Here is a 17,619-nt window from a genome sequence, read left to right as displayed (position 1 = left end):
ATATTGCATTGTCGTCCATTTATGAGCTATGTTTCAAATTTCAAGTCTTCTAGCTCATCGGGAAGTATCAAAATTTGCAAGAAAGCGATTTAATAAAAACAAGCCCATGGGGCATAGCCCAAGGGAAATATGAAAATTAAATGATATAATATTGCATTGTCTTCCATTTGTGAGCTATGTTTCAAGTTTCAAGTCTCTAGCTTGTCGGGAAGTTAGTATAAAATTGATTTCAAAATTTGTACCGGACAAGAAAGCGAGCTAATAAAAACGTTTTAATAATAATCTTCAATCTGACTAATTTAACAACTATAAAAATTTATAGGAATATGGGTCACGGGTAGAAATGTAAGAATAGGGGGACAATTAAGGAATCTGAAAAAATAAACAGAATTGGTTTTAATTATTTTTTGCACAATTGTTTTTTTTATCGTTTCAAATAGTCAATGAAAGCGTCTCTTGGTATGTTAACATTTGCAATTGATTTCATTCTTTTCTTTCCTTCTGCCTGTTTCTGTAACAGCTTCATTTTTCTTGTTCTATCTCCACCATACTGAAAAAATATAAATTTTAATAGTTTATTATAAATTGTATGACCATTCTCATAGGTCTATATCTTTTTAGATAATCGTTTGCAGTGGTTGTTCCCAGGGCGAAGAGTCTACATAGGTGTTCATCATCCCTCTCCATTGAACCCTGAAAAAATAAATCTTAACATACATTTAAAAGTGTGATTGTCAGTTAAAATAAAAAAAAGTTTCAATCTGGCTTGCTTATGACGATTAACAGGTGAAATCGGAGGATTTGGACATAGTTCTCTGGAGGTGTTCAACAAATGGCTTTAGAAAGTCATAAAATTTCCCCAGGGGAGGACCTAGAGGGTGTTTCATACCCTCCTAAACCCCACGGTAGCGCCCCCTTCTTGACAAGGTCCTAGAACCTTGTCCTAGAGAGGAATCTTGTTTATGGGGAGACCGTTCCCTTTCAGCTCTTGTATATTGTGCGGGAAATATACTTGTGACAAGCAAGGAACAGCCTGAGTGGAGAGCACTATGCAGAAATTTTTATCACATAGAGCACAAAGGTCTTCCTCGGCCGTGAGCGTTGTAGTACATAAGGGCGAGGGGGTGGTGTTGGATATTACCTTAGACAATAGCGGCTAGTGCTAGACTCTTAAGTTTACCATTGGATGTTTCCTCAGTAACTTACTTCTTTGTGGTGATGTTAATATTTTGTCTGATGAACATGGATTTTTGTAGCTCAAAAGATTAATAAACAGGCAGCAGTGTTCTCAAGACCAGCCTTAAAAAAGTGGAGAGCTCTTTGAACAAAATGTATAAAAATAAATGTTTCTAGTACTTACAAGCTTAGCAGTGACATCTTTTTTAAAAGCTTTAATGGTTTCTCTTGCGATGATTTTTCCTCCAACGGCTGCCTGAATGGCCACCTTGAAATGCAAAAAAAAAATTACAACTACCCAGTAAGCACAAGCACGTGAATTTCACGTGATAATCACGATATTAGTTTCTGCCAAGCAAGATTAAATTTTGAAGAAATATTGTATGGTGGCATCCATGAAAGCCTTCTATCAATATTTAATTATTTTACAATTTCCTATGTACCAACAGTCAGGGAAAAGAGAAAAGTTAAATGTTATCAAAAGTAAATTACAATCAAAAACATGCTCTGAACTAACAACCTAATGTTGAAGCAACCCTTATTGTACACAGTAAACTGTAGTTTTTTTATGTTTGTAATACATAGTCTATTACAGTGTGAAAAGCAAAAGTGAAAAAAGTAACTTCAATAATAGCACACTCTTTGAGAGTCTTTCATCTGAATTTCCATTTAGCAAAATTCTTCATGGCTCATTTAGCCAAGATGTCTACTAAATTACACAGTCTACTAACACTACTATACCATCTTCTCTTACCTCCACCATTTGTCTGGGTATAAGCTTCACCAATTTTTCACATAGTCTCTTTCCCATAGACTCTACTTTGCTCTTGTGCACCACTGATGAAAGAGAGTCCACGGGTTTTCCGTTCACTCTAATTTCAAGCTAGAAAAAAATTTTTGTTATGAGGCATATTTATCATTTTATTGATACTTAATTACTTTTAAATGAAATGGTGACCATAAAAGTAGGTATTTTAAGCCAAGTATGAATGGAGATGACGTAGGATGAGTGGCGCAATCTTGTAGTCTTGTTAGTGATTTGTGAAAATAAAGCCAATCATTTTAATATGGCCTATGAACAAAATATTACCCATTACTAATTTTTTTTAGACAAATATTAATATAATATAGTATAAGCAGAATATGAATGAAGGGTGTACCTATATAAAATGGGATTAGATGATCTGTTTCCTTTAGACCACTTAAAAATAGCTGGGTGGTTAGTACTTGCCTGGTTAATTAAAAGGGTGCCACTTCGATCCTTAAAAAATCGGTACCTTTTTGGTGGTTCAAAACTTTGCCCTACTGTTCTTGATTATTGAATTTTAAATAAATGATCCTGACTAATTAAACATCTGATCTTAGTCATTAAAAACAAAGATGACCTCTTTCAATTCTTTACTCTCCTTGACTTCATATACCACTTAAAATATGCACCTAGATGTGTGTTGTCTCAAACAATTTTTTTTTGTTTTTATAATTTATTTATAGTAAAATCAAGGACTGCTGTGGACTTAGGACAGTATCCAACTGGCAACCTTTGACATAGTACACGCTACCTCTAAGAGGTCAAATCTGTATTAAGATCAGCTGATAGTAATTTTGAAGTTTATCAGCTGACTTTAATCCTCAACTATACCATGGATAAAACCATAGACAAATAGAATAGATACAGATCGTCAGCTGTGCTGCGGTTAGCACAAGTTCCGGCGTCCACCGCTAGGTTTAACTTGTAGTTACGGCGCACACCGCTGCATGCGCTGTGTGCGCCGTAACTACACGGCAAACCTAGCGGTGGGCGCCGGAACCTTCCTTTGACAGTTTATATTCATTCTATTTGTCTATGATAAAACATACTCCTTAGTAGATTTCCCATCCTTATGGAACAGCTGAAGCCAATTTTATTGTTAGTTCTGTCCAGTGTACTGTAGATGTTGTGCTTTGTTTACAATTTGTTTCTATCATTTTAGGGTTAGTTTCTCTTGATTTGTGCCTCACTGTTTGGTATAGCTAGTGGACAAGTTATTGTTTATGATTAGATAGTTTTATTTGGTTAAACGAGGTTTTAAATTACTGAAATAGCAAGAAACGAATTGTAAACAAAACACAACTCACCGGACAGAGCTAACAGTAAAATTGGCTTCAGCTGTTCCATAAGGATGGGAAATCTACTAAGGGGTATGTTTTATCTATGACTACCTATACTCACTTTGACCAAATTTCCAGGCTTATAGCCATGATCTTCATAGTCAAAACTAGCGTAACCAGATGTCATAGACTTAATAGTATCGTGGAAGTCGACGATGATTTCATTCAACGGAAGGACGAACTGAAGCATCACTCGGTTATTGTCGATCGTTTTTAAGTCTTTCTGGACGCCTCTTCTGTCGATGCATTCAGGAATAATTTTGGCGACATACTCGACTGAAATGGATAAAATTAATTTGAGTGTACATTGGATTTTTATTGTTATTCATCATTAAAATTTTGTTTGTACTGTATTCGGAAGTTCTATCAGTATTTTGATCCTATTTTGGAGATATTTTGGCTTTACCTCGAGTTTACAGTAACTAGAAGCTGTTTAATTACTTAATTAAAAAAAATTCCCTTAGAGAAAGGCAAGACTACGCTAAACGCTTTAAATTTTTTGATAAAACTAAGGTTGTGACGGTATTTAAATTTTGTAGCGAAAGACTTACATTATTTTATCAATATTCACACAAACTGGAAGCGGAACTTTATTCCGAGGATTGTGTGAGAGATGATATGGATTTTGAGATTTGACCTATCACACAAGAAGTAAGGTACAGAGGAAACATTCGAAGGTACACTTAAGCGGTGTCTAGGGAAAAATCCAACCCCCCCTCACCCTTATGTACTACAACCCTGGCGGTAGAGGAAGACTCTGTGCCCTGTACGATACGAATTTCCGCAAAGTGCTCGCCACTTAATTTTTTCCTTGCTTCCCACATATACACATGTATTATACATGTATTTCCCACATAACATCGCACGTTCGTCCCATAAGTAAGATTGCTCGGTACCTTTTTTCTCAGTGCTTAACAACAGATTAAAGCACTCTGAGTAGTGTGAATTTATAATTCTACATTTATTTTAGGGTCCCACCAATCCCACCTTATTACCCAATCTTATATCCCAGAAGTCTCATATATTTGAAATATGAGATATTTAATTCATCTTTCTTTGTGAGTATAATAGTAGGTAGGGCCTATATAAAATGTTTTAATAGGCCTACAGTTTATCATTTAGCAAAAATTTTTTTGATGTTAGTATTTACTTACTTGGAGTAATAATGGTTCCCAAAACCATAGGTTCAGAGATTTCGTCAATGTCCTCACGTTCTGGGATTTTTGATGGATCAGAAATAAGTACTTCATCACCTCTATATTCTGCAATAGCTTTGTTGGTTGCAAGTTTTACTGAAAAATAGACACGTTGATGAGTTTTACTGAGTAGGTTGTAAATACAGTAATAACAATATTTAGCGGGTAAGTAAGTGTGCAGTATCCAACATTAACTACCTATATAGTGCACATGGACAATTGTATGAGAGTCAATATCGATTTTGGGATGATTATTATTCTGATTACTCACCCTTGTAAGGTACACTAGGTGCTGTCATGACTGCCTCAGCTCCATACTCCTGCTCTAGTCTCTGGTTGAACACCTCCAGATGCAACAGTCCCAGGAAGCCTACCCTCCATCCTTGACCTAGGACTACATTACTGACCATGTCTACTGATTGTGATGTGATTACTCACCCTTGTAAGGTACACTAGGTGCTGTCATGACTGCCTCAGCTCAGGCCCGTTTTTGACCATGTCAGCGCCCTAGGCACAACTAATAGTAGCGCCCCTTTGCAATATATAACAGGGTGACCACCAACCGGGAAATCCGGGAACTAAGCGTGAATTTTTTGAACTAGGAATTATGTGTTAATTTTCTATTTCTACCTGGAATTGTCAATTTACAACAGTGACGTTTCCGTGACCACGGGAGACGGGAGGCGATAATATGTCTCCACAAGGCCTCGAGAGATGATCAGAACTTTGCCGCGATCGCATGCGATGATAATAATATCTAAACGACCGCGGGATATGATCATGATTTTACCGCGATCGCGCAATACGATAATGAGATCCACAGAGCCGTGAAGGATAATCAGAATATTGCCGCGATCGCATGATACGATGATAATGTCTAAACGACCATGGGATATGATCATGATTTTACCGCGATCGCGCGAGACTATGGTAATGACTAAATGACCGCGGGATATGATCTTGGTCCACAAAACCACGGAAAACAGTCAGAAATTTGCCACGACCGCGGAAGACGATAATGATATCCACATAACTGCGGGGTATTATTAACATTTTGCCGTAATCGCGGGAGACAATTACGATGTCTTCACGACAGCGGGAGACGATTACGATGTCTTCACGACCGCGGGAGACGATTACGATGTCTTCACGATCGCGCGGAGACGATTACGATGTCTTCACGATCGCGGGAGACGATTACGATGTCTTCACGACCGAGGGAGACGATTATATTATGTCTTCACGAGAGCGGGGGACGATTGCGATGTCTACAGGATCGCGGGAGTTACAATAATGATGTCTACTCTACACGGCTGCGAGGAATGATCAGAATTTTACCGCAATCGCGTAAGACGATGATAATGTCTACTCAATCACGGGAAAGATCAGAAATTTGCCTCATTCGTGAAAGACGATGATGATCTCCAAACAACCGCGGGAGATGATTACCATTTGCCGCAATGGCGGGAGAGGATGACAATGCCTCACGACCACGGGAGGCGATGATGTCTTCACGGCTGTGAGGGATTATCAGAATTTTATCGTGATCACGCAAGAAGATGATAATGTCCACACGACCCCGGGAAAAGCTTACAATTTTGCCTCATTCGCGGTAGACGGTGATAATCTCATCACGACCGCGGGATGTGTTCATATATTGCCGTGATCAAGGAAGACGATAATCATGTCCACACATCCGCTGGAAATAGTCAGAACTTTGACGCGATCGCGGGAGACGGACGATGATGACGTATATACAACCGCGGTAAATAATTAACATCTTGCCGCAATTGTGGGAGACTGTTAAGGTGTCTTCACGGCCGCAAGGGATTATCAGTTTACCGCAATCGCATGCAAAAACGGCCACAATTTTTTTTCTTTTTTCCAATTTTTTGGCGCCCCTCAAAAAAGCCAATTGCCTCGCGCCCTAGGCACGTGCCTACCTTGCCTATTCGGTAAATCGGCCCTGCCTCAGCTCCATACTCCTGCTCTAGTCTCTGGTTGAACACCTCCAGATGCAACAGTCCCAGGAAGCCTACCCTCCATCCTTGACCTAGGACTACATTACTGACCATGTCTACTGATTGTGATGTGATTACTCACCCTTGTAAGGTACACTAGGTGCTGTCATGACTGCCTCAGCTCCATACTCCTGCTCTAGTCTCTGGTTGAACACCTCCAGATGCAACAGTCCCAGGAAGCCTACCCTCCATCCTTGACCTAGGACTGGACTGAAATTATGCAAATAGATTATTTAGATATGTTTACAATCAAATTATTTTATTTTCTCCGCCTTTACATAGCACATATTTGTAACATTTTACATTTTATTGGATACCTCTACATCGTCGATGTCGCCCCCGTCTTGACGTATGCGTGTGTCACAAATATTGAAAGCTTCTGAATGATGAATCACTTTTCTATTACAAGTCCAAAGAAATAAAATAATACAACTGTACACCCCAAAAGGAAAACTTAACAACCAAAACATTATCCAGGTCCAAGGTTATAGCCATGAGCTTGATCAACAATTTTCTGTGGGTCAGGGCAACAAGTTGTATAAAATAATTTACAGAACACTCGCAACACATAACCAAACACTAGGCTAAATGAACCTCCATGAACCAACGGGAATAAATGTTAAATTTTTACTAACCTGCTCTCCTGGGTTAGAGACACTGCAGGATCGTTGAGTGCCAATTTCTCTATCGCATTTCTCATATCAAGGTATTCCGACTGGTCCATGGGGTAGACTCCGGCGAAGACCATGGGTCTGGCGGGGGTGAAGCCCATCAGAGGTTCCACGGAGGTAGACGAGTGATGTATAGTGTCTCCTATGTGAGCCTCCGCCACGGTGCGCATGTTGCAGAACATCCATCCCACCTGGCCTCCTACACTGGCATACCACAGGGGTCAGTTCTCAGAGTGACGTTCTTCATATTTGTGAAATATTATTTGCTTAGATTTTGCTGTCAATGTTGTTTGATATATGGTTATGATTAAATTTCTACATTGAAATAAATATTGCAAGTACAGGAGTATGGAGTAAAATTTAGGATGTAGATGAGGTGTAGGCATAAATTTAGAGAAGTTTTATATCCTTTGTCAATTGTACTTGCCCTTTAGGCGTCACTAATTTATTATTTAGCTATAGTAAAACTGGCTTTGATAAGTAAAAAGATTTGGCTGCTGGTACTCCAGTGGTTTCTTTTTCTATAAAACTAGATATTTGGAACTCTCAATGTATGTTGCAAACAGAAACAACTCTAAAATACACTAGCCCTCACATTAAGTGAATAAATGGTAGCAGAAAAAGGCTAAAATTTACCGACTACTTGGTTATAGGGCTAGTGTCCTTCGATAAATGTGCAAGACATTAAAGTTAGAAAAACAAATTTTGTTATAAGTTTCACCAATGTAAGAATCTATTGACTTTCAATTCAATTCAATTCAAATAAACTTTATTTGTAAGTAGCATATACATATACATAAATAACTAGTGTACCTGTTGCTCGAATTCGAGCAATTGCGAAGCATTACAGGCGACTCAAAGATTATGGAAATACTCACGAACTACACAACAGTTAGATATAATCAATATCTTTTGTAAATATCTTATCTTTTTTCAAAAAGCTTATCTTGTTTTTTAGTGTTTTCTACAAATTGTTCCCTCTCGTAGCCGCATTAGGTTGTCTATGACAACGATTATAAATGAAAAAAAAATTATTTCTATTTTTTCTTCTTGGTTGTGTTCTATGACTTTTTCTATGTTTACATTGTTTGCAAATTGATTATTTTGATGATTGCTCAAGAAATGTAGAACAGTGTTAATTCAGTTTTATTTTTAGCCTATATCAAATTGGCCAGGATTTCTCGCTCTTTTCCATTGTAATAATTACACCAACCCAAGTTTCGTCTACAGATGCAATATTAAACAAATATCACCTACGTACAATCACCAAGAAGTGGTAAAAAAGGCAGAAACCAACCCATACAGTAGATATAAGTTAACTCCAAAAGGAATAATTTTAAGAGTTACTGTGATATTAGGATTTTCCACTGATTTGGTAATAGAACATTATATTGCAAAACATGAATCGATGCAGGAGAAAATCCAATTTAAAATCAGAAAAACCCATTGCAAATAGGCTACTGTACTTCATTTTGACAAATTCAATAAATCACAATTTAAATATTAACAGCTGTTTCATTAAAAAGTAATGTAGAATTATGCATATGGTCGTAATGTAAACAAATCTGAAGAGGCAACTTTAAAGGCTTCTGGGGTAGAGCCCCAAGGGAATTTACCTCGTTCCTCTTTTGATGGCTCATCTACAGACCAAGACCTTTCTTTAGATACCCCTACAAAGTTTTTACGCCCAGCCGTTCTCTCAAATTAGCTATGACAAAAACCCTGTTTTCCTCCATAAGAATAACATGGGATAGGAATTTAAAGGCCACTGGGGCAGAGCCCCAAGGGAATTCACCATGTTTCTCTTTTGATGGCTCATCTACAGACCAAGACCTTTCTTTAGACACCTCTACCGAGTTTCTACACCCAGCCGTTCTCTCAAAATAGCTATGACAAAGAAAAACTGTTTCAAATTAATATATACCCTAGTAGCACAAATATATATTAAATACATATCAATAAATATATTTAAAATCTATTTTATATATCTCAAGTGTGTATTAATGTCAATTTTATATAATATTTAAAATATATTATATATATATATATATAAAATATGTTTTTGAATCTATTAAATATTAAAAAAATATGTTCCAATAATATATTTTAGTGAATAATATTTAAATAAAAAATGTATTTAATATCTCTTCCAAACATCCAATGAGGCCTAAACATAAAAACATAAAATAATGAAGATTTAGTATGAAAAACACAATTATCAGTTGAGTAAATTGATGAAATAGTTCATAAAAACAAATTTTGAAAAAATTACTGGATAAAATTTTATGGCCCGGGTGGGTCTTGAACCTGGGTCCTTCGACTTGTGAGCCTCTTACCTTACCTCTGAGCTACTTGTGACTGTTGCTAACAATTGTTTTCAAATGGTGAAAGAGCGGCCGTCAGTTGCAATGGTTGCAATACTTGAAAATTTTTTGATACTACAGTATATTATGATTCTGTTAATCTGTTTTTCCGTAATTCGTTTCTTAAACGGTCACCAGTCGCTAGCACCCTTTTCTAGCCAATCATTAGATATTTCTATGATCACATTCATTGTCACATATTACAATTTAAAAAATAAAACCCATCAACACTTTTTTTTCGTTTGACCCAAATGTAGCTGCCGAACATGTATACTGCCTCTTAACCATATGCGTAATTTTTTCTTTACGTGCATGATGAGTGACACCATTCAGAGTACGTATTATTATTAACTTAATTTTAACGCTTTCATAATAGCAATTATCATATAAAAAATGCATGTATAAATTGATAGACACTATAAAAAAACAAAAAGATGCAAATTATTTATTTGCTAATTATAAAAGATTATATGCTATAGCCTATATTCTACAAATATATTATCATTTTATTAATAAAAATAAATGACGTTTTTCAAAATATATTTATAAATACTTTAAATATATAATATAGTTTCAAAAATATTTTATATATATATTTAAAATATTCTCAACACATATTTTTTTTTAATATTTAATAGGAAAAATATACATATAAAATATTTTTATTATAGATTCTATACTTATTTGATCAATATATATTATGAATCTATTTTATATATTCAAAACTTATATTTAATTTATATTTTGCATTGCTTTTTGGTAATATTTTAAATATATATTTGAATATATCAAACTGTTATTAAAGATATATTATTTATATATTTTATTTGAGGTTCTATCAAATACAACTTTAAATATATAAAATATTTATAAAATACATATTTGTGCTACTAGGGTAGATGTCAAAATACAGGTATGAAAAAGTATAATCAAAGGTTTCTTAAAATTATCAATGCATAAATTAACTTTTACTAAATAAAAAAAAATTGATCACCTAAAAATTTACAATACTTATTTTAGCAATTTTTGAATCAGTTGGAGTGTAATCATATCATTATCTGCACTGCAGTATTAAGTGATTTTGATTTTTCATATTTACGTTTACTTGATCGAGGCTACACTGCCAATAAGGTACTCACAGTTTATCTGTAGGAACTTCATGTGGTCTCAGAAGTCCAGTTCCTTTCACACTGTACTTCTGTTTGGTGTGGGCTGAGACAATTTCATCGCCGACTTTAATCTCTCCATCACGTACATACACCAGGGCCACAGCGCCGCGGTACTTGTCGTACCAAGTGTCGAAGATGAGAGCTCTCATTGGCGCAGAGCGATCTCCAGGGGGAGGAGAAATCCGCTCAATTATGGCTTCTAACAGCGTGTCAATGTAGATTCCTGACTTGGCTGAAATCTGTGAAGACAAAAACAATGGAGTAGAAGAGCTCGTTCATTTTGTTTGGAACTTTGGTAGTGATTGATGGTGCTGGATTATTTACAGCTGCCAAGATAGCAAAAACAAGAATACGCTGCCAAAAAAACAGATGGGATTTTTCAATGGGGCTCCTCGGTAAAGAAAAATATTATACCAGTTGGAACTGGGAAATCGAGTCTGCAAAGATTTTAATTTTGACCAGTAAAATATTATTCTTGCTAAATATTAGATAGTGTATTTGTTGTTTGTGCTCACTGCTGTTTGTTCATGTGAGAAGGTTTAGCCAGCGGTTAAGAGGGATAAGATAAGAAGAATAAGAAGATCGGAAACTGTAAACCAACAGCTGACCTGTATGTGGTTTTAACATAGAAAATATTAAGGTTATAAAAAAAATGATTTATTTCTATCCATACAAAAATGGCAATTAATCGCAATAACATAGCTAAAAGAGCACCCTAATCTTTAGCCCTGCCACTTTCAATTTGAATCCAGCTAATTTAATCTTTTATCAGATTATATATAGTGCAGCAGAACATTTAAATTCCTCACTTACCATGAGAACGTCTTCTGGATCAATGGAGAACAAATTGAGCAGTTGATCTTTGCACATCTCTATATTGGCATTCTTTAGATCAATCTTGTTGAGTACAGGCAGCACAGTGAGGTCTTGACCAAACGCAAGGTAGAAGTTAGCTACAGTCTGAGCTTGAACACCTTGGTTGGCATCCACCAGTAGAATCACACCTTGACATGCTGCTAGAGATCTACAATGACAATTACAGCAGAGTTATAACTTAATTAACTTATTTCTAATTCAAACTACAAATCGCTATAAATGATCATGATTTTTTCTCTATAATCAACTTTGTGCGGCAAAAGTAAGCTACTCCAACTTTCAGCTGATTGCCAATATTGCAATATGATTGGATTGGATTTAAATTACACTTGACATGCTAGGATGTATGTTTTAAGGCAAAGATGAGTTAAGAAGAGTTGAATTAATGAGATGACTGCTTCACTGGCCAAGATTACCTGGTTCTCTAACGAGTACCACGTTTGATCAAAGCCGAAAGACACAGCTGTTAAGAGCCATTAAAAGCATCTGACTTTTCTCAAGAACAAATCTGCGACCTCCCAATTACCAGGCGAGCGCTATATCTACTTAGCTGATTAGAAAGATTCCAACCTTAGACAAACATTACCTTGCAACTTCATTTGAGAAATCAACGTGGCCAGGAGTGTCGATCAGATTCAACAAGTAATCTTCACCTTTATATTTGTAGAACAGGGAAGCTGTCTGTGCTTTCACTGTTATTCCTCGATCCTTTTCAACTTGCAGCCTGAGGAAGCATTAGTTCCGTTGAGGAAAGCAAAAAGATAAATATAAACTTACTTGTAATAGTATATTACGTTACTAGTCCTGAAAATAAGTGTTTACCGGACGAGGGTGGTTCGTCGAGTACGGGATTACCAAACGAGTCCGGTACACACATTTTGGACGAGTTAGATACGATAGTTTACGCCATACTACTAAATCCGTACAAATCCTTGTATATTTCCACCAACTAAAGGACTAAAAATCACTAGTTAAATATCTAAGAGAGGTTATGTTTTTGTTTATAACCACCTAAATACAGTATAATCATAGACTAACAAACAAGGTTTTAAATGGCTGTAATAACGGGAAACAAATTGTAAACAAAACACGACCTCTACATAAACTGTACAGAACTAACAATAAAATTGTCTTCAGCTGTTCCATAAGGATGAGAAATCTACTAAGGGAGTATGTTTTATCTATGGTATAATCAACTGATTGGTGTCCGGTAAAACTCATTGCAGTAGTAGTACGTAATGAAACCCCATTTGATAAGCTGGTGGCAAACAGCTGTTTTCTGGACTATATCCTTGCGTGGGAAGTTTGTCAAAATAATGTAGTGTGGCGTAAAAAAATTATTAGAAGATGTCCATGTGGCTGCTGATTTAACAAGTATTTGACAAGAATAGAGTTCAGTTGGCTTTTCCAAAGAAATTATTAAAGTCCAGAGTTTTACCAATACAATAAAGATCACACTACATAGCATAGCACTAGTAGTGAAGTGAGGCGATATTGTGTGGAAACGGTGTTCTGTAGGAGACCTTTTTTAGCGGATTTCTTATACATAGGGGATAAACTATTACCGTAAGTCTCATGGTAAGACCTAGACATGGAACCACTTTACTTTTTCATTTTGCAGTCTCGAGAGAAAAAAAAACACCGTCATCTGTTCAAATTTGTATACATACTGCTGTAGTATACTGGTTTATGGATATATTTTGATCAAATTTAGTAAATTTATTTATTTAATAGCTGTTCACAAATGTTTATTTCATATTAAAATCACACTTTATGCCATTTCTTGTATCAGCAAACTTAAATTTAAGGAAATTTTGCTGACATCTTTAAGAAAATATTTTGTCGAATCAGGCAAATGGATATTCTCTTAGTCGGCAGATTTGCTGCGGGGGTAGAAGATGTTTTTATTCATAACAAAGAAGAATATCCAACCAACGGAAATTTATTGATCTTTTCTACAAAAAAGTGCTGTTAAAAATAAAACTGATGCAATTTTGGAATCCATATTTTTTCTATACTTACTTATCGAGGACTTGCTTGTTATCTGCTTTAGCAGTCAAGGCTCCGGTCATTTCCAGTAGTCGGTCAGCCAGCGTGCTCTTGCCGTGATCAATGTGAGCGATGATACTGAAGTTGCGGATGTTCTTGAGAGGTATATCATTCATCACGGTCCAACCTGGTTCTTCTCCTACCCCAGAACCATTGTCAGTTGTTTTTGAATCAAAACTGTAAAAAAATATAATTAACGGTATTAGCAAATTGACACACACTTTCTCCCATTAGCTTGTCAACAACATCATGGGTAAGGTGGGAGTAACAGTACTTTATGGGGAAATTACAAAAGCTGAAATAAATTTTGAAGTGTAATGTTTACAACATTGGGAGTTACAAAGATGAAAGGACCATAACAAACTAAATTTTAATCAAAATTGTTTGAGGTAATTTTGTGAAAAACTAAATTTTTGTAATTGTATAGAAAAGCCACTATTAAAAGTAAAATAAAATAAAAATAGCCTGGTGAATTAGTACCGGTACCTAAATACCGAAATTAATCAAAATTGGACTACATAAATTTTAGTCTTAGCTCTGTACATATCCACACACACAGACATAATTTCAAAAACCACTTTTTTGGGTTCAGGAGGATCCAAAATATATATTTCAACCCATAACCAAAGCTCAAAAATGTTGAAAAAAACTATTTTTTTTATTATTATACTTGATATATACTGTAGGCTATAGGGGGAGAGAGTAAAAAGAACACAATTCAATAAACCACTCAAAGGTGCTAAAAGCCTAAAGTTCTATTTTCGCTTTTAGTTTTTTGTTATTGTTGATAGTTTACATAAATTACACAACATATGATACTTGCCTACCGTAAAGTTCCAGGATCCACATCAAAACTGAGTTTTTCCGACAGGTTAGACTTTTCATTCTCTTTGACGTCTACATGATTTGTTTCTTGTTCATCGTTCAGTTGACTTCTAACTTTAATTCTCTGTTGATCCAAGTATCGTGAGGTGGTTTCGACACTATGCATGAGCACATTTTAAAAATTATACGTTGAAAAGATATACTTAATTTAGTTAGTTATTTTAATGTAAAATAAATGGCTAGCTTACTCTTTTCACATAAAACTAATAAAAATTGCATAAATATTCCCACCAATAAAATTATTCAAAATCTACCTACCAATATAATTGCACTTTGTTTACCTCAATAATTTGTTATTGAATTTTAATTCAGAAATATACATTCAGAAAAAACATATTATTGTACCGGTTATTTGCCGATTCAGTTTTTTAACGGCAAAGTTTTGATTAAGAAAAGTAAAATTTATAAATTCAACTTACATTATATTTTCAATTGTGACACTATTTCCCTTCAATGAATCTTCTGCAACAAAATGTACAATTTAATAGCTAATTTACTGTTGTATGATGTTAAAAAAAAAAAACATTCTAGCCAAACACTACTGCATAAGTCTATTATCCAAATTAAATGCTCTTGGTAGAAAGTCATTACAGTTTGTTTAAGTGTAGGATCTAGAGGGAAAATTAAAAAAAGTCTTTAATTGGCCCTCGTGGTTACGATAAACACAGTAGTACTAATACAAAAACTACTTAATTACCAAAGATGAAATAGTGCTGGATTTATTTTTCAGTATTTATTTTCATAGTACAATATGGGAAAGTCTCAATGTTTTATTAGTTTATATACTTCAATCAAACATTCATAAATTAAAGCTTATTATGTATTTAAAAAAAATGTTCGATGTACCTTTTTCTATCCTTGGATTGCAAATATTGTTTTTCACCAACATTTCTTGACTTTGAATTTGCAAAACATCAACCGTTTCCTTTTGAAAATTTTTCAAAGTACTAAAGTTCTCCACTGTTTGAATTTCACTTGAATTCTGTGGTCTGAAAGTCTTGTTACTCTTTTTGTGAAGATATCTTGGTGGGAAAATTGTATTTGTGTTGATGTGATATTCACTTTCTTTAGATTTTGCAACAATATATGAGGATGTATCAATTCCCTTGGAAGAACATTCATTATTTACTAAAAACAAAAAACCGTACTCAATGAATGTTTTCATAATCTACTTTTTCAATACAAAATTTGAAATAAATTGCCATATTAGCACTCTATATAAAATTATACATCATAATACACAATATGCTATTTGAATAATGTTTAGGAATTAATTGTAACAGGTTAATGGTTAAAGCCAGGTTTTCCTAGGCACGAAAGGGGAGCTCGGAGGGAGGAACGCGGAGAGCGTAAACTCCTCTTGTCTTAGGTAATTTAATGATACTGAGTATTTTCCTAGAAGCGGAGCAGAATGCTATGTTGATCGCTTCTCCGCGCTCCTCTTCCGAGTCTAGGAAAACCCGGCTTTACTAAGAATGTGCATTTACTGAGCCTAAAGTCTTATTTCCTAGTCTTATTTATTCAATAAGACTAGGAAGATTAAAGAGAATTTAGTTATAGTTTATGAAGCCAAACACCTTGGATTGTATACATGGCCATGAGAGTAAGAGAAATTCAGTCAGTTCATCCTAGTACTGGTCCTGCTTTGCTCAATAAATTCTAGACAGGCTAAATTAAATCTTTGTACAGAAAATGTAAAGAGCAAATGCATCTTCTCAGGGTAAAACCTTGTAAGAGAAAATGCAAAGTTACGAATAAACTTTAAATACATTTTAATTCTATAATCACTCTTCAAACACAACAAATCTTACAAAGGTTTCTTTTATCCAACAGGCCAGAATGAAGATTCAACCTATTTTGTTCAGAAAGCCATTCCAATCTTGCATTGTTCAATAGTTGGCCAGTGGAACCTTTACAATATTGTTCTTCTCTTTTCACAACAAACCCTAAAACATTTCAAATTATTAATGCACATCAGCTTTAACCCTTAAAGTCCCAAATAATGGTTAAAACCAAACCTTAATAATTAATTCATTTAGTTTGCAATAGTGTGATGTACAATAAATTTATAAAACTTTTGTTCAGTGACTTTAAATAATGAAATTAATTAAAATAATAATTTTAATTCACCCACCTCTTGTAGATTGGTTTCCCATTATAGGGTATGTTTCAGTTATTCACTAAGTTAACATTATAACATGATAAAATATTTTTTAAACTACTTTCACAAACATAACAACCCAACAAACCTAACTAATGAATAGAAAATCACATGAGTGTAGATTTAGATAATTAATCATTTGTTATCTGAAGCTATTTGGGGCTAGTAAATCAGTGTTATGTGACAGTTGTTTCATAAAAAATAAGTGTATTGATAACTTGTAAACTAATCATTATCAATTTGAAAGAATAGTTTGTAACACTATTTTATTAATGGAAAACAAGGTGTGACTCATTAACAAAAATAGATTGATTTAAACCTCAATTAGGCTATTTGAAAAGTATAATCTCCCCACAACTTTTATGACTCTTCTTCATCACTTGGAAACATTAAACTATTTTCTAATTCTTTTTTAAAGTTTTTCCCCTCAAGAACTGAAATAAAAAATATAAACTCCAAAAGGAGTTAACTACTATTGATATTCTAAAGAAATTATGGTAGAGAAGAGAAAGCAATGAGATAGTCAGGAAAGTATCCTGCTCGAGCAGTCTGGAGCAATTAAAAATAACCTCAAGTTCCAATTGAGAGCAAGAATAGGTTATGTGCTATAATTTACTGTATACCTTTTTACACGGGAATATCACGGGGACTACCTTGATGCAACCAGCCCCATCAAAATGTCAAGAAACGGGCGAAGCTCACCGGCGACAAAGTACTCCGACGTCAAGGTGACCTTCTCATCCTGCACTCCCCTTTATACCTTTAACCATGGCTACTACCACAGCCACCTCTACGCGGCGAGCGAAAAGTGGCAACGTTGCATCCGTGTCTTGGTGCGCGGCCGTCTTAAGCACGGGTCACACTAGGCTGGCATCAGCGGCTAATTGAAAGAAGCCGCGACTGT

General features: G+C 35.1%; 1 protein-coding gene across 1 annotated transcript; it reads right to left on the bottom strand.

Annotated features, from left to right (window-relative positions):
* Positions 1–390: 390 nt before the first annotated feature.
* Positions 391–16,787, bottom strand: LOC128986673 (translation factor GUF1 homolog, mitochondrial-like). The gene is made up of 16 exons (XM_054407158.1): positions 16,689–16,787; positions 16,366–16,500; positions 15,401–15,682; positions 14,974–15,016; positions 14,497–14,652; positions 13,643–13,846; positions 12,207–12,344; positions 11,558–11,768; positions 10,715–10,983; positions 7,177–7,416; positions 6,624–6,751; positions 4,479–4,616; positions 3,386–3,600; positions 1,931–2,059; positions 1,361–1,444; positions 391–550 (listed from the first exon to the last, which is right to left on the bottom strand). The coding sequence occupies exons 1-16, from the start codon at positions 16,708–16,710 to the stop codon at positions 425–427; spliced, it is 2,520 nt and encodes an 839-aa protein (XP_054263133.1). The 5' UTR covers positions 16,711–16,787; the 3' UTR covers positions 391–424.
* Between the last annotated feature and the right edge of the window lie 832 nt (positions 16,788–17,619).

This window comes from Macrosteles quadrilineatus, unplaced genomic scaffold (assembly GCF_028750875.1).
Source record: "Macrosteles quadrilineatus isolate MER2022 unplaced genomic scaffold, UCM_ALF_1.0 Scaffold_2__2_contigs__length_208266976, whole genome shotgun sequence".
In the NCBI taxonomy this organism is placed as follows: domain Eukaryota; kingdom Metazoa; phylum Arthropoda; class Insecta; order Hemiptera; family Cicadellidae; genus Macrosteles; species Macrosteles quadrilineatus.
Note: the sequence above shows the minus strand (reverse complement) of the source record. Positions and strands in the feature narration are given on the sequence as shown.

What these genes read in the sequence shown, in the direction of transcription:
- LOC128986673 (XM_054407158.1), bottom strand. Translation starts at nt 16,710, where the DNA reads ATGGGAAACCAATCTACAAGAG. An exon ending in GTTGGATAAAAGAAACCTTT is followed by an intron (nt 15,683 to 16,365) that starts GTAAGATTTGTT and finishes TTTTGTTTTTAG; the next exon opens with TAAATAATGAATGTTCTTCC. An exon ending in TCTCTAACCCAGGAGAGCAG is followed by an intron (nt 6,752 to 7,176) that starts GTTAGTAAAAAT and finishes GCATAATTTCAG; the next exon opens with TCCAGTCCTAGGTCAAGGAT.